The 17,830-nt window shown below is 46.4% G+C and overlaps 1 protein-coding gene across 2 annotated transcripts in view; it reads left to right on the top strand.

Annotated features, from left to right (window-relative positions):
* The window catches only part of SLIT3 (slit guidance ligand 3), a 528,649-nt gene extending 512,350 nt beyond the window's left edge, over positions 1 to 16,299 (top strand). Inside the window, exons 33-36 of one of the 2 annotated variants that reach the window (XM_074883609.1) lie at positions 6,593 to 6,747; positions 8,994 to 9,279; positions 11,499 to 11,707; positions 12,795 to 16,299. In XM_074883609.1, coding sequence (XP_074739710.1) covers positions 6,593 to 6,747; positions 8,994 to 9,279; positions 11,499 to 11,707; positions 12,795 to 13,033 — 889 coding nt within the window. In that variant the 3' untranslated portion in view covers positions 13,034 to 16,299. The remainder of the gene's footprint in view (positions 1 to 6,592; positions 6,748 to 8,993; positions 9,280 to 11,498; positions 11,708 to 12,794) is intronic. The other variant, XM_074883610.1, reaches the window with a different exon arrangement.
* Positions 16,300 to 17,830: the final 1,531 nt, after the last annotated feature.

Here is a 17,830-nt window from a genome sequence, read left to right on the forward strand (position 1 = left end):
GTGCTCTCAGCCTAGGAGACCTAACACTTGAGTCATGTAAAACAGGATTGAACATAACAAAAGACAGTATATTTTAAGCTGAAAGTGAACTTGAGTGCTTTAATATATCTCTTTCACCTCTTATGTCCCTAGTCTTGTGTTTCATTAGCATTTTGCATACTTTTTTCTCAACATGTGGTTTTTATTTGATATCTGAAGATGATAGTGCTTGAAGTGATGTGTTATTGTAGAGGTAGCACAAACACTACTCCAGTTATGATTTTGCCTTTGTTGCCATGGAGAAGTTTAAATCTATTTTAGGCCAAGGACTGATTATAACTGGAACTAAGGGCAGGAGGTAACTATAGCTTGGAAAGGTGAAAAACTTACCACCACTGATTCCTGAAGTCAGCCTGGCACAGTATGGGTTTCACAGCTCCCAAATTGCTAACACCTCAATGCAGTTTCCTGCAGCTCTCACCTTGTGTTTCTTGATTTTGGTACCTCTTGTCTGGTGCCTGCTCTTCCCATGTGCTGTGACCTCCTTAAGCCCTTTTGGACATGTATTTCTGCTTATTCCCTTCTACTTCGAATGTTTTCAAAGATTATATAAGTTCAGTATTCCCCATGGCCTTCACTCCCCAGTCACTTACCATCCTTGTGTTTGCTTTGTTCTGTGCTTCAAATGAGGCATGTCCCCATTAAGACAGAGGTCAGGAAAAGCAGGAGACTGTAGCTAATGAATTGATGTCCTCATTTGCATAATTGATGGTTATACGTTTCCTCAGTGACATGGTTTGCTGTGATACTTAAAGCTATTTTTGTTTTTGACTTCTCTGCCCTGCTGTTCTCTGCTGTCTTCACTAAAGGTATATTACATGTCAGTGAAAAAAACTAACCCCAAAGCCCAAATTTTACAAGTTCAAATTGAACGCTTTAATCCTTTAATGCATTTCTGTTCACTGGCATATTTATAGTATCTCAGCTCTAAATCTCTCATGGGTATTAGAGCAAGGGGAGTCAGTGTTTATAACATCTGTGTGTGCTTGGGGCTGGAGTAGAGGGGAAAGAAAATAGAGAAGAAGAGAAATAGATCAAAAATGAGAGTGGAAATCAGTTCTTTCATATATTCCCTGGGGGTTTATGTTTAATACACATCCCTTTCCCTTCATTTCTTTGTGTTCTGGAGTCTAAGCCCCCAGCAGAGGCCATGTCCATGGCCTGTGTACAGTGTGCCCTGTGCAGTGGGTCTGTTGGCTCATCTTGCTGAAATTGCTCTGACATTTGAGGCCAGCTCCCTGCAATATGAAATTTTAATGACCCTTTCATAGAGCCCTCTCTAGTGACCTCCCTTCCCTGTGAGGGCAGCTCCAAGCTTCCCGCCTGTGCACAGAGGGAACAGAAGGTGCAGGGCCCAGGGCCTTCTCATGAGCTTTGCAAGCTGGGGTCTCTGCACATGCCGAGTATTTTCCTTTTTTTGGTCAAATCTGATCAGATGCCGTGGCCACCTCTCAGTGAGGGTAACCTCGATGAAAGCAATGTAATGGATTGTGCAAGACATGTAACCTGGGCTATGAAAAGATGCGTGTAATGGAGATGAGAAGGGCGAGGGGTGCTGCTGGTTGGGGAGCAGCGTGTCCCCTTTGCTGGGGAGGCAGGGCACTGCGGGACGGCACTACTCTCCTCTGCACCCGGGGGGCTCCGGGGCACCCAGCTCAGGCCGGGATCTGTCACTGCACTGCACCTAGAGAAGTGCCCCTGCCAAGCCTCAGCCTGCGCCTGCGCCTTGCTTCCTTCCCCTCAAGGCACACGATTTAAGGGACCAGAGGTGATTACGCTTGGAAGGGAACTGAAATGGTTTCTCAGATCAGGTTTGTTACAAGACTCAAGCGAAGGTCCTGAGGAGACTGTGAATACAGTCCATGGATGTCTGACGGGGCAGGCCCTCACCAGACTGCTTAGGGCAGTACGAGAAGCAATTCCTGCATCCTGAAGAATCTTTCTGTGTTATATAAAGCTGGTCTTTTGATTCCTTTTACTTTTTAGCAAGTTTAGTTAAAGTTCCTGAAAATCCTTGCTTACACTTCAAATGTTTACACTTCAAACATAATTCCTCCCATTTTTCAAGAAGATTATGAACTATATAATATCCAGTGGTGGTGGCCCTAAACACTGCAGTTGGGAGTTTGCTAAAAGTTCATGACTGTCATGTTTAATAGCTTGGAAAAGCCTCCAAAGCCAGGCCTTGGTTTGGTAGTGCCCCGAGAAGAGCAGCTGGCTCAGATCTAGTGGCCCGTTGGCTTCTTCCTTCAGTTCCTTTTCCCTGTCCCTTGCTTTGCTCGGACATACTATTTTATTTACCATAAAGCACGAAGCCCTTTGCAAAAGGGCAGGAGTTGGGTGATGCCAGGTCAGCTGTCAGGTGTGGGACCCGCCGGGAGCGGTGCTCAGGGTTCCGAGCAGCGAGCCAGAACAAACCCGCGCTCTCGGCTCTCACTCGCGGCCCCGACGGGTATAAGGGGCGCAGCGCGGGGCTCTGACCGGAGCGGGGGAGCTCTCCCGGCCCGGGCCCGCCGGCGGGGGAGGCCGGGCCCGGCCCGAGGGGAGGCCGGTCCCGCCGTGCTGGGCCGGGCCGGGCGCCGCGGGCCCGTCGGTGGTGCTACAGCGCCCCCTGGTGCCCGCCGCCAGCGCTGGCCGTCAGGCCGCTCCGCGGGGCCCGGACGGTCGGTCGGGGCTCGGCGGGGCCGGGACGGTCGGTCGGGGCTCGGCGGCCCGGGCTTCACGCGGCGGGCCGAGCTCGCCAGGCCGCTGCCGGCCCGGCCGGTTTCGGGCGCGCAGCCCCGGGCCCGCCGGCACGGCGCGGGGCTGTCGGTGAAACACGGCGGTCCCCGCCTCCGGGGCAGGTATTCCCATGCCGCGGGCGCTCTCAGAAGGAAGAGCTCTGTAAGACCACCTGATCCCCAGTAAGAATTCAATTAAGGTTTTAATAAAGCCCTTGCAGAGCGCTGGGTCAGGAAGAGGCCCCTTGAAGAAAAGCCGAGCGCAGCAAGTTTGTGCTGAGAGCTTGCGCCGAGATGCGCTGTTCAGCGTCTGTGGCTTTGCTCCCTTCATCTCCCGCCAAGCCACTGTCTCCAGCTGTCTCAGACGATTGCCGAGTCTCCTAAAGGCCCAGCTACATAAGAGCCTCTCAGTTCATGTAGCATTTCTCTCACCACTGGTTTCTCCCCCAGTGTTGTCTCCATCTCTCAAAATCCAAAGGCATCTTTCTGTCAGCAACAGCAGTAAGTGCTTTAACACAAGTATCTGCTGGCTGGGGATTCTCTGCCATCCTGCCTGTCCACGTTCAGCTTTTCTATCATATGTTTGCATCGTCTCAAAAAGCAAACGAGTGCTTTGTTTTGACCTTACCTGCTTTACCAAACTGCAGTGTTTTGGGTGACGGCTGTAAGTTACTTTGTTTCTCAAAGTCCAGGCACAGATTACTTTCATTCAGAGTTAAAAAGTGAAAGAGTCGGGACTGAGTAATACTCATCCACATGTACCTACAGACAGGGACCTCTCACTCCCTTTCCAGCAAAAATGCCAGCCCTGGGTATGCTCAAAGGCGTGAGCACCACATGGGGTGGCTGCTTCCACTGCCAGGACACACAGACTTTTGTTTGCCTGTTAGTCAAGGCTTAATCTGGAAAAAGCACTCGCTGCAGAGGAGTAGATGATTAATGCCTGTGAAATCCTGGCCCAGGGAAGGGCCAGCCTTGCCAGACATGATAGTGTTGTCCTCTGACAAATGGTCATAGCTTGGCCTTCTTCAGATAACAATGTAGTTTTGTGCGTTAGCTTCAGATACTGATCCCACCAGGGAAGGGTTCCCTGTCGTACAGCCATCCATCCCACCTCGTCAGTGCTCAGCTCTCAAGCTGATGGGTTTTGGCTATACTTCTTCCTTTCACTGGCACTTCTGCATCGACTAACAATTACAAATACGCATTTCCATTTATCTCGCACCTTTCAGCTGGAAGTCTAAGTACTTTACCCATACGAATTAAGCATTGCAACACAACAGTTAGATATGCAGGGAGTACACAGAGATCACCCAGCCGGCGCGTTGCTGTAACACAGCTGTTTCTTGTTCTGTGGCAGATACTTAGCAGAATTCAAGAATATCTAAACAGAAAGTTTCGACCAGCTGTTTTCAAACTTACTTGAGTTGTCAATCCATAAAGTAGTCTGCTAGAGGTGTGGGCCCCGATACAGCAGACTCGGGTACAGTGGTGACAGGCTTGCTTTTCTGAGGTGCACGCACTACATCACCAGGGGCAGTGAGCCTAGCACAAGTCCTCAGCCTCTTATCCCGGCCCACGCAACTCGGTGCCCTTGCAGTGGCCCTGATACAGCTGTATTTTGAGCCAGACTGTCTGCTGGATCAGCTGGGTCTGGACTTTTGTACAATGTCAAGCTTCCATTTTTTTTTTCTTAAAAACATTTTAAATGGTACCATCAGCTCCACGTTCTTGAGACCTGGCTCCCTGCAGCGCTCTCGCTAGCCTGAGGATGGGCAGCAACCGCAGCCCAGCTGCAGGTCAAGAACGAGTGGTTCAGCCAGCAGAGCTTTCCCAGGAGCTCTTCTATGGCAGAACTAACTTACATCACGTTTATGTAAAGCCACACAGTAAAGGTGCTCATATACTGCTGTCATCTTATAACCTGCATAGTCTTACGTAAACTTTTAAAGGCATATGTCTTTGTGATTCATCCCAAAAACCTGTGGGGACAGCAGCACTGTAGAGGCACATTAGCTCAGCTCTGAAACAGCAGTGCGCTCTTAAACCAGCACGTCCTCAGAAACACCTGCAGTGCTGACTTCTTGCCTGACATTGCTCATGTATAGTTGGTTATGTCAGGTCTACTGTAAAACACTATGAAAACGAAACTTCTTCCAGGAACTGCTGAATTCTGGTAATTTCCAAGTCATGCAATGTGTTTCTGAAGTTGAGGTCCTATCTCCATGCCAGAACAGGCTTACACATCAGTTATGCAGGACTGGGCGCTAAAGATGGGCAGCATGACACATCTAAAAGGTGATTCTTCCTTAGAGATGAGTCACTCCTTAAGTGTGCCTTTTCCTCTCCACTGATAGTAAAGAAAATCTGGGTAATCCCAAATCCAGGTTGTTGGCTGAGCAGTATCTCAGGATGCCTAAATCCCACAGTCGGTGTTTTCTGTCTCTGTCCGCATGTAACAGAACCACCACCCAGCTAATGAGCCTGCTGGAAGGAATATGGAAAAGGGTGCTTGCAGGCCAAGCTTAAATGCATTGGCAACACTGTGCATGTGGGCAGTTTACATAGCCCACAGTCTAATTTTGTCTGTAACCGCTGCTGCTATTGGATTCTCATTATGCAGTGGTGTTTGCACGCATATGGAACAGAGGCTGTACCATTTAATTACATCTACAGCAGTGGAAAAGTCCCAGCACATCTATAACTACCAGCCTAATTTGAAACCCTCCTTACGCAAGAGCAGGTAATCCCACCCTTGCCCCTCCCTGCTCTTAGGAGTGCGTGAAGCCATCGGGTTGTTTCAGGGAATTTCAACATGCAGCATAAAGGCTTGAGGGCTGAAGCTGCCCTGACAGTAAAATATGGTAGTGTGATGCAAATTGAATTGTATCAGTGCACCTTTTAATTTCTGTGAGACTGAACTGAAGATGAAGGTGAAGATTGTATGTGGTGCAGACTAGCAAAGAGCTGTTATCTGACTCACTGCAGGCTTCATGCATTTGAAAAATCAGTGTTAAAAACACCTGAGCAATAAATGCACAGTGCCTTTAATATCTTGTCTGCCCAGATGGCTACCTGCTCCCTGTCCCCCCCCAGAATTCCTGCTGTCTTATTCTCAAGCCTCAATCTACATCTAAATGTTTCTCAAAGAGGAGTAGCAATTTGTCAGTTGTCCTTGCGTTCAGGTAGGACTGTATCATATTGAACAGAGCACCCCAGCCACCTACAAACCAAAACCTCCTGAATTCCTTCTCTGGCTTTAGGGAACTCTGCCTGTCCTTATGCCTCAGCGTGGAGTCGCAAAATACTGCTGCTGTGAGGAAATGCTTATTTCAGAGGCCCCTGCTGTCTCTTGCCCCAAACTGCAGCCCCTCCCTGCCCCTGTGAAATAATTTGAGTTTAAACTAACCATACTTGAAGAAATTGTTTCAGTGATCCAGCTTGCAGCATGGGCAAGACAGAGGGGCAGCAGCCTGTGGCTGAGAGCACAGAACAAGGGCTTTTAAGTAATTTGTCACCAAAGCCAATATATCATGTAGCTAAACCCTTGTGTTTCTGCCTTGGGAAACACAACTACAGCAGCTACTACCCTGATCAGCTGTCTTCTCAAGTGTTATGTGTGCGTGGGTACTGCCTGCACAGGCACCAGCAATGTTTAAATTTGTACCTGGGAGGCTCATGCTCAAGGAAATGTTGAGAACATGGTGACTGTAAAGGAGCATGTAAAGGGAGCTGTGCCTCGCAAGGTGTGTTACTGGGACGTAGGATGTCATAGAAGCAGAGGCTGTTTGTTGTTAATGTCATCTGATTCTGTCTTTTTCTTTTATTTTTAGCGTGGAAACAGTAAATGATGGGCAGTTTCATAGTGTGGAGCTCATGATGCTGAATCAAACTCTGAACCTGGTAGTGGACAAGGGGACTCCCAAGAGTCTAGGAAAACTCCAGAAACAGTCTTCTGTCAGCCTCAACACACCCCTCTACATTGGAGGTATAGTGAGTTGCTCTGGACTTTGAGATTTTAACAAGTCTTCTCAGAAGGAAATCACCTTCCATCATATGGAGGGGACACTCCAGGGGGGAGAGGGGGGTGGAACTAGCAGTTTGCCTTTCCCCTCTGCCAGAGAGTGCTTCCCTGAACAGAGCCTGGAAACCACAGCTCTGCTGTCCTGCTTCCATAGTCCACTAGCACCCCAGCGCATGGCCACAGGAGCTCGCAGGCCAGCCTGGGGCAGTTAACCTCAGCACAGCACAGGGCAGTTCCTACGTTACACAGTCATGGCAAGAACAGTTTGTCATTTCTAACGTTTCAGAACTGGCTGGCACCAAGATGTCGTGGTTGAAGAATAGAATGGAAGTATCACGAACAGTCACAGCTAAAAAGCAAATTAATAGTGGGTTTAAATATACCATAAATGGTGCTATTTCTGCTGGAAATTTTATAGAGGTCTAAAAATTTTTGGGGGAAAAAAAAGATTAAAACCTCCAAACCTTATTAACACACAAGCTGACTAAGAACTTCTTGGCTAATAGTTTTCTCATTGCTCAAACTTCAGTTAAGAAGATTTTTCACATTCAGTACTGAGTTTTGGGGGACAGAGGGGCCAAGTGGGGTTTCAAACAGATGCCCAGAATAATGAGTATCCCAGTCGATTTGTTTTTCCCAGAACTTCCCCCCAGCTCTATGCTGGACTGAATGTTGAAATCTCTCCCTTTCAGTGACACAGAGTTCTTGAATTTTAGTCAGTCTATTCTAAAGTCAACAGAACAATAACAGACTCAGAAGGTATTTGGGCTTTTTCTAACAAGATCATTGAAGCCAATAGTAGAAACTTAACAACTTCACTTGCTGCTGGTCAAGCCTTTTGTAAATAATTCCCTTTAATAACACTTTTCTAAAAGAACCCTGAATATTGCCCTTGTAAATCAGAAAACTGGCTACTCTCGCTTTGTACAGAGCTGAACTTTTGTAATTGGCTCCTATTAAGAATGTCACAGGCTATTAAAGAGCATTATGCATCAAAGATAATCTGCTGGTGAGGCCATCACAATTTCTCCTTCTAGCACAGCATAAAAGATACCAACCCTACAGCAATTTATACACAGGGAACTTGGGAAGTAACCACATGGAAAAGCTTTGTTAATGGATGAGCATTGTAGATCAATACTAATTCTCAAAAGGTACCTACAAAAATGCATTCACAGGACAAACCTGAGACCTGACATGAAGGACTAGTGGATACCAGAAGCTATGGGCTCAGTGGAGCCTTCTTTTATTGCCCATTAAAATTCTTCTTGCTGCTTTCCAAACCCTCACTGTTCTGCATGTGCTGCCTCTCTGCGTGTAGCATTCCCATGAGTGCCACTGCAGACTGTTTAGTTAAAGAAATTGATTCAGTTACCCCAGAGCAATTGTTCCTAACCTACACTAAGCTTTAAGACAGACCTAAGCCTTCATGTGTCCACAATTTTGTCCATCTCTCCTAACTACATCATCTGGTCTAGCAACTTTCCTCGTAACACACAGTTAAACAAAGATGCCAGGTTTGTTTTAAGACCGTCTTTAAAGTGGAGTTAGTTCTGGATAGCAAATTCAGAGGCCTTACATGGTTGAAAATGGAAGCACTTGCCTATGCTAATGCAGCTACACAGCCCAAGCGGATGTCAGTGAGGAGGGCATAACACAACATCCAAAAGAATCTGCTGGCCATCTGAGCGCGTGAACTCTTCCAGGCGCTGGAACAAGATGGCAGGTACTCGCCACAAAGACTTGGCCTGGCCTCCCAAGTGCTGTTCCCTGTCTCTAGAGTTCTCCTGCAGTAGTTTCGATGAGGTGCACTCTCACCACTCCTGCCTATCTTGCTGTATCCAGAGGTGGTAGCTACCTGCTGGCAAGTAAAGACATTCTTAAATCTTGCAGAAGGATAATTGCTATTAAAGTATAGGCAGAAGGAGCATCATCTAAGGACAAGAACACATGGCCATCAGCCAAAAAAAACTGAGCTGCTTTTTTTTTTGTCACATACTTCTTGTGTAAGCTTGGGCAAGTGATTCTATTCTTGTTTCTTTCCATTTCCAGAATGAGGACAATGAGACTGTGCTACCTTACAAAGGTCCTATGCAAATTAATTCTGTAAAGATTATAAGGGACTGTGACAAAAGAAACGTTAGCAATTACAGTTTATGTACCCTCATGGTAACTGTGAGTAAACCTTCCCTTCTTGTTTTTATCCACAGGGATCCCGACCTCTACTGGATTATCTTCGCTGCGCCAGGGTGCAGATAAGACACCAAATGGTTTTCATGGATGTATTCATGATGTCCGCATCAATAATGAGCTGCAGGATTTCAAGGATTTACCACAGCAGTCGCTAGGAGTCCTTCCTGGCTGCAAATCCTGTAACATCTGCAAGCACGGTATTTGCCGGTCCCTGGAGAAAACAAGTGTGATTTGTGAATGTCACCCGGGCTGGACGGGCCCCCTGTGTGACCAGGAAATTGGAGACCCATGTCTTAACCACAAGTAAGCTCAAACAAATGCTGATGGGAGGGCGGAAGCTTTACAGCTAATGCATATTTCACATTTCATCTTGTAAAACCACATCTGACTATTTTTGGAGGTGCTGGGTTCCCACATGAAATTATTGACAGTTGTGAGTCAGCATCCATGGCAACTCTCAATTTCCACTCCTTGCTCTGATGTTGCTCACTCTCCAAATGAGCTCTTTGTCCTGGAGGAGCCAAGGTGTTAATACTGCAGGTCATATGTTCAGCTGTGATTTGACACATTAAAAGACGAAAACTCCTGTTAATGGGTATGGCTTACCTCTGAGGTGGTGAGTGCCTACACCTACCCGGAGCAGAGCTACCCGTGAGTGGGAGGTGCACACTTTAGGGATATGCTCACAGCACCATTGGGCCCAGTATTCAAACTCCCTGAAGACCATTATGCACACCAGTGTGAACAGTTTTAAATTTCCCAAATAGCTGACTTAAATATTACACTCTGAAACACCCCTTTAAACTGCAAGTTCAGAGGACAGCATGGAGTTGCATGCGAAGGGAGCATGAGTGTAAAGCTCTCGCAGTTCAAAGGCTCAATAACCACATCTCATCAGAAATGCTGGATGAATAGCTTAGTTATGACAAGTACACAAGGAAGCGGTCCGGCGCAGACCAGCGGTCCGCATAGCTCGGAGCTGTTTCCTAAGCAGATGGAAGTACTTTTGTTCTGGAAGCTACTTTGGTCGTGCTGTCTATGGAAGGGGCTTTTCACAAGCACATACGTTTGACAGGTAAATTGACACAGTGAATAACCACTCTCTTAAGAGCAGAAATTTCACTTGGCAGAGGTACCGCTTTAAACTTGCTTCTGGGTCTAATTCTGCAAAGTGCTGATCCCTGGAAGGTGTTGAGAAGCACCTGACAGTTTACAGACCAACAGTATGAAGACCCAAGTGAAGAAACACTCAGAGGCCCAAACATTTCCTTGAATTTCCAACATCAACATGGAGCTGTTGTGGTTGGACAGAGAAAAATAAGGGAGTTCCAGATGTTTGTGTGATGGGAGATTGTTTCTCTCATCATCCAAGGAGGGTGATGCAATCATGAACGTAGCCCCCTTGCTAAGGGAAGTAGCTGTGCGTATTTTTAAAGCTTGCATACTGTCTCACCTTTCACTAAATCACTTCAGCCTGTTGGAGTTGTCTTCTTAAAGCCAAGCTCTCTGTGTCCAGGGCAGAACCATGTCCTGCTGGCAGGAGTCTGCTCCAACACTCACAGATTAATCTCAGTGAGGAAATGCAACTGTAAAGAACAGGTAGTTGATGATAGCGAGAATTACTATCCAAGCACACCTTTGGTTAGTGGGACAGAAAACATTGCTTTATATAGACCGTGACTCCCTTTATTAACAGTGTTTTGCATGTCTTGTCCTGACTGAAACTGCTTTTATTATTTGTGCTTTTTAGTTCAAAGCTTAAAAATTAAATGTACAAGGATTCAACAGAAGCAGGGAACAATTTTAAAGTACCGGAAAGAAAATAAATACGAATAAGAGAAACACATGGGTTTATGTCAAGTAGGACCTGATGTAGCAAAGGTTATAAGCCCTGAGCAGCTTTTCTTTGGCTGGACAGTGTTGCTTTCTTCCCTGTCCTCAGTCCATTTCAAGCCTGTTCCTGTCCCAGAAGTAGGGATGGTGTCAGAGAACCTGCTAAGGATCAACACCCCTCCCTGTGGTATTCCTCAGAAATACCAAAGCTCGCTGCAAACCACATGAGCCAGGGAACCCTTCAACTACAACTGCCCGTCGATAAGTCTGTGCATAGCTTTTCCACAAGCACCGTCATTTATCACACTTTTTTTCATCACCTGATATTATTTGTAGAGTAATTCTGCTGAGGAAGCCTGGGCATGCAGCTTGATTGTTGGCACTTAGTTCCACGTGCTGATGCTGTAAATGTGAGCTGTCTTGTGTGGATGCCAAGCTTTGGTCCATGCTCACGAGGAGCATGTTTTTCAAAGAGATCACTTAGGAGCACAAATTCTAAATGTATTCTCTGAATGTTATCCAGTATTCACTGAAAACTCACAGTTTCTTCAGAGTGTTTGACACTGAACTGCTGTTTTTGGATTAGTATCCTGGAATAAAATGAGCAGAAATGCCAAAACCAAATATCCCTGGGAAAAGGAACTGTCACGTCTAACACAGGCCAGCTCTAAATGCTTCTCTTTCTCCAGGTGTCTGCATGGTAAGTGCATGGTGGCCAATGTTGCTTACACCTGTAAGTGCATGGAGGGCTACACAGGCATGTACTGTGACAAGAAGAACAATTCCTCAAATCCCTGCCGGATTTTGAAATGCAACCACGGGCAGTGTAAAATTTCTGAGCATGGCGAACCCTACTGCGAGTGTGATCCCAACTATAGTGGAGAACATTGTGACAGAGGTACGCTTGGCCACAGGGCCCAGGACACTGCTTTTCTGGTTTACACCTTTGTTTTTACCTCTCTTCCATGTGACTCGTATTTGGGGATAAATGGCAAATAATAGAAGATAAAGCTAAGTCAGGGAGGAGAAAAGAACCACACTGCAAACATATGGAAAGGGGGACATCTGTAGCGAAGGGTTTGATTCTCTGTCTCCTGAATCCTCAAGGTTTGCTGCTCCCAGGATTCTGGTGGGATGTTTAAATTAGAGGTTGTTGTGAGGTTTGCCCTCGGCAAGCAGTGATCAGTTAACTGCAGTGCTGGGAAGGGAGGTCTTGCCGCGCATGCCGAGGGCTTTTGTAGATGTCCTGCGCAGGCGCTGGAGGGCAGGAGGTACTGCTCCTCTGAAGGTTCTCAGCTTGCTCCCTCTGATGCAGCGGGCGGGTTTCCTGGGGATCCCACAGATCATGCCGGACTTTGCTACTAGGCCAGGGGCCCAACTCTTCTGCCCTGACCAGAAGACTCGCTGGAAACAGCGAGTTCTAACTTCATCCCTTCTGCCTTTTTTGGTTCCTGTACAGAAAGGAGCTGGCTTGTATTATTTTTATTTAGGCTGTGCCTTTCCTGTGAATGAACCACAGACTTTCCAAATTATACACATATACAGCCTCACCAAAATGTATCTGGCTGCTGCAAAGTGACTGCAGAACAGCACAGACATTTTCAGGTACCCCAGATTGCTAATGTCAGGCAGAGCAGGCTGACCTTTGATCCTGAGAAGCAGACGTAGTAAAACTAATTCATATTTTGCAGGAGTGTTGCAGGATTCAACACTCAGCATTCATTAAAGCACTTCCAGAACTGCTGATCAAAGCCAGCAGGCCTGCTTGGCCTCTGCCTTGTGCCGGATATTACACATTTGTGTAACACGAGCTCTGTTTTGATGGCAGGTACAAAGCAGTAAAAGATTAAGGTCCTTCTCATGCCATCTGTTTGCCTTGAATATCATTACAAGTGCAGGGCTGTTTGCTGATGTTTGGGGAATATCTGGCCAAATAGTTACCACTTTTTTTTTTTTTTTCCTTTACATCTCTGTTCCCTTACCAGAGAATCTTTGCCAAGGAGAGATCATTCGAGAAGTGGTCCGTAAGCAGCAGGGCTACACGTCGTGTGCCACTGCCTCCAAAGTACCCCGCCTGGAATGCCGCGGCGGCTGCGGCAGCGGGCAGTGCTGTGTTCCTCTCCGGAGCAAAAGGCGGAAATACTTCTTCCAGTGCGTGGATGGCTCCACCTTCACGGAAGAACTGGAGAGACACGTGGAATGCGGCTGCTCAAAATGCTTATAGGCCATTCTCCAGTCTCTTGCCACTTTAATCGACTCAGAAGCGCGATCAAAACGGGACCTATTTACTTTCAGAGTGAAGAAGAAGAAAAGAATTATTAAGTATATTGTAAAATAAACTAAAAATAGAACTTATTTTTATTATGGAAAGTGACTATTTTCATCTTTTATTATATAAAGTATCGCACCACTTTGGGTATATGTATCATATAGTGAGTTATTTTTACCATGAAACTTTTTTAACAGTTGTAAGAAAAAAAAATTCAAAAGTTAAAAGTTTAAAAAAAAAATATATAAAGAAAACATAGCCTAACAGGAGAAATGTGGGGGTGACTTTATATGTATGCACAATGAACAAATGTAAAGGTGTTCCGAGGACCTGCCACAGAACTGATACGGGCTGAAGAAGTCTCCGAGGCTCTGGGTGGGTCTCCTAGGAGAGCGGATCCCCATGACTGACAGCCATCTCGCCTGCTCAGGCACCCTGAGAAAGCCTCCCCCTCGGTCCCTTGCTCTGCCTAACACTGCCGACGCTGGTTTGTTCCTGTACAGTGGCTCCGCTTGCTATTCTTGAACTGGTTCCCTATAGCACGTAGGCACTGCCGTAGCTTGAGGCTAACTACATTATTTGACTATTGTAATACTATAATACATTTTTTGCTGTGTATGTTGTATTTATCTGTGTTCACATTATATTCTTCAGCAACTGTATCTATAGAGCACAGGCAGCTTTATCCAAAAGAAGGGGACGAAGGGAAAGGAAGTGGGGAAATATATGTTGCTTTGGGAAATTTGGGGGCAAAATGTGAAATAAGTGCTAAGTAATGCCTAATAAATGACAAAGTACTTTTGTGTAAACTCCTCAGCTATGTTATTTCCCAAGTTTGTGCCTTCTTGCTCCCAGCCTTGAGCCCTTTTTTGTATATGAAATGTAAGGAATGCACTGCTACATAGTTCGTCACGCCTTGACACTTTAACTTGCAAAGGTTGTAAAGAGCATGAAAATACTGCAGGTGCCAGGACGTACCTGCAACGCAATGGCTTGTACTGCCACTGTCACACGAGCCATGGGTGTGAGCTGGGCTGTAGCTGCCTGTTCACCCACACTCCTGAGTGCGGGACTGAGCAGCGGGCTACTTTTCCACAGCTTTTTAACCGAGCAGAAGTTGCACTATATCCGTGTGAAGGTATTCAGCTGACATTTGTCCACCTTAGTGGCACTCTCTTCTCTGCACAAGGAGAGACGTCACAGCTCCATCCCATCCTGTTCTCGCATTTGGTGCAGATTCACCAATTCAGCCAAAGCTTCTCCATCTGCACTGCTTCATATCCCACACTGGTGTCTCCCAAAGGACCCCCATTAACTTTAGCTGTGTTCAGAGTGAAGGCTGAATAGGAAATGGAAATCAATGCAGGGATAAATTCTCACTGTGAATGTGAGGCAAAAATTGACTCTGGGAGTGAGCTGGATTTTTGGAGGGTTTTTGGGCAGGGCTACCTTTCAGGGTCAGTAAGTATGTGCAAAGAGTACCATCGATACCTTGAAGTTTCAAACTTCCCCATCAACAACTGTTCCATTATCAGTGTAATTTCTTTCTTTCCATAATATAGAAAGTATTATGATCCTTTCTTCAATTTTTCTTTCTCTAAGAGAGGTAAAGTCAGAGATGATTCCTAGCAGCCATAAGCTCCTTTTGGGAGCACTCAGTGGTCTCACCAAAATGATTTCAGATCAGGGGCTTCAGCAAAGGGTGAGTAGGAAAGCTGAATCAAGGCCAGGTTGGACGGGGCTGTGAGCAACTTGGTCTAGTGGAAGGTGTCCTTGCTCATGGCAGGGGGTTGGAACTAGGTGATCTTTAAGGACCCTTCCAACCCAAACCATTCTGTGATTCTAAGTCAACAGGGCTTTTGCCTGACTGGGGCTTTGGAAAGGTGCACAGAATGCAACCCTGCCATGAATGTTTATTTCCCATTAAAGAAAAGTGACCATCTAGCTATCATGCAGCCAGAAGGCTCTAACACACTTAGCATTCTTCTGCCACATCCATCTCTCCTTAACTGCAGCAGTTCATTCATACTTCTTTGTTACTACCAGAGCACCTTGAGCAGAAGGGACATAACCAACACAATAACCGTCTCACAAAATAAGTATCAGTACGTGGAGCCTGCAATCAGTGAAACATGAACCAGTCACTAGTTCATGTGCCAAACTCTGGTTGAAACAGTACAGCTCAGGAGCCAGGGGAAAACTAACCCTGGTTGCAAGTACTGTGGGCTGCTTTTATTTTGAATATAAAGTCAGAAGCTCATAGCAGCTGGAGTTTGTGGTGTACAACCTACACCACATAACTTACAGGTTTTAAAAATTTGTGCAAGTAACTGCATACCCCCGTGCAAATATGTGCCTGGCATACCACTACCATTATTGTTTCATTCCTGCTTAAAACACTTTATTTTCTAAAGAAGCAGCTGCTATGGTGCCAGGCAGAAGAAATCCAGGCCGAGCAGTGGCTTACAAACCCTTTGTGTGCTCTAGTGCACGATTTGTGGCCACTGAACTGCCAAGGCCTGCAGAAACACGGCCCCTCTTGAACGCCACCCAAAACTGTTCACTTTGTCCCTTGAGCAGCAACACGTATAAGAAGGTGACATTTACTCGTGGCCTTGCACCTGCTGGAGGGCACTTTAAAAGGAATGACCTTGACTGGCAAGGCAAAAGCCATCAACATCTTGTTAGCACATCACTCTGGGATTTATTTAAGCAAAGCCTTGCAGCAAAGTGACCAGCAACAACTCAGCAAGGCTGGCCCTGTTCCTGGCCCTTTTCTGTCATGGCACTTCAATGTTAAGCGTTGGGATAAAGAACTAAGAATATCTATTTTGTAACCAAATGATGCAATTTTTGTATGCTTTTAAGCAGCACTTGCCATTGGATAGTGATGCTTTATGTCAATGATTCTCTGACTTGCTATAGAATTATTTTATGTTAAGAAGAAATAAAAAGCATTCAGATGTGCCAAAAATGTGAGGTTAACTGAAGTGTAATTAGCTCTGAAAGTTCCTCTGTAATCTGCCTAATGTTACAATAGATTTCAAGAACTGCGGGTACAATACTGTAGTTTTACCTCTATAAAGTTTTAATATAAAGTGAAGAAAGATGCTTACCCTTAAAAAATGGCAATGCAGACTGGTGTGAACTGATGTATTTTATTAATAGATTCTCATTGTGATGTAAGTTTAAATAAATTGTTGGGTTATGGACGATTGTAACATACCTTGTGATGCAGATTATTTCTACGTGTATTTGAGGTGTTGAGTCTGACTTTCTAGAGCATGAGAGGTAGCTTGCGGAAAATGATGGGGAAACACATTCCTCTTGGACAAATCTAGTCAGAGAACATCTGTACTTAAACATAGTGTGAACAGTGGTTGCATGTTTTTATGGCATCAAAACCTAACCTTTTCAGAGTCTTACACACACAGATTAAGCCACATAGCTTTTGAGCCTGAGTATTTCAACAATGAAATACTTTATTTGCTGCTTTTTTTTTAACTGTTTGAGAAAGGCCTGCAGCAAAAATACACTCATTAACTAATGATAGAATAAATGAAGGAATATTGGGAATTGGGGTCAGAGGAGGTCTGACTGAGGAAATGGAAGTCGCACAGCCTGCAGTGGATGATCCCTCTCATGATGTCCTGACACATGTGTATTCCAAATTCGCTGCTACCCCTCTGCAGCTGATTATTATTAGTGACCCAGATGTAACTGACCTCTTCTGTTCATTCCATTCCAGCCTTAGCATAGAATAAAATGAAGCTCCCACCTAGTCCTCAGCCTTCCCTCACCGATGGCCCCATCTAACGCTCACATATTGCTAATTATGCTTCAAACTACAGCCCTTAGAGTTGCCTTTGCCATTCCATGCAGAACTGGTGACAGCACTCAGCCAATAAAAACACTCAACCTTAATGAGCATCATTAAGCCTGAACTATGAAGGTTAATTATATAATTGTAGCAGATGGTAGCATTTTCACCTAAAGCAAACCCAGCTGAGTCCACTAAAAATCTAGCAGGAACTGTTCAAAAATTTCTGGGTACAGGCTGAAGTAACTGGTTTGCACAACAGTTATTTAGTATTGCTCGTGGCTGTGCAGCACCCGGGTTCCTCAGCGAGCACTCAGCCAACCGCAACCCAAGGGTAAAGCGCTCCTGTTCGTGCTTCTGCTTGTTGCTCTAGGGATTGCTTTTTAGCCAGTGGTCTGAGGCAAATAATGCCAAGAAGCTGCGCTCCTTTATCTTTCTTCCTTCTAGTCGGCAGGGAATAGTTAGATGGTGTTGCTGCTTGCAGGGTGGGTTTTGCATTGTTCCCTGGGGGTCCTGTCACTTCTGGCCTCTGGCACCTTTTACAAGTCACCTCCCAGCTCCCCGTTCAGCTGACACAGGACAGCCTCGCGCCTCAGCGGGCTGGGCCGGCAGCCTTGGCGTAGCTTTGCCAAGCCCGAAGGCTCCTGAGAAGTCCCTGCGGCTCGAGGCCGGGCGGGATCAGCGGGGGCGGGCCGGTGCTGCTCCTGGGTGAGCTGAGCCACAACGCTGTCCACAACGTGCCCTGCGGCTTTCGAGGGTGAACGTCAAATGAGGTGCCCCAGGCCGGCCCTGCAACCCACCCCCCCCACCCGCCCGCGGCAGGCCGGGAGCCCCGGGGCGGCACTGCCGGCCTGGCCGGTGGCAGCCTCCGCGCTCGGCGCCGCTCACCCGCGGGCTCCAGCTCTGCCTGCCGGGACCCGTCCCCGCTCCTG

This window comes from Strix uralensis, chromosome 14, assembly GCF_047716275.1.
Source record: "Strix uralensis isolate ZFMK-TIS-50842 chromosome 14, bStrUra1, whole genome shotgun sequence".
Classification (NCBI taxonomy): Eukaryota; Metazoa; Chordata; class Aves; order Strigiformes; family Strigidae; genus Strix; species Strix uralensis.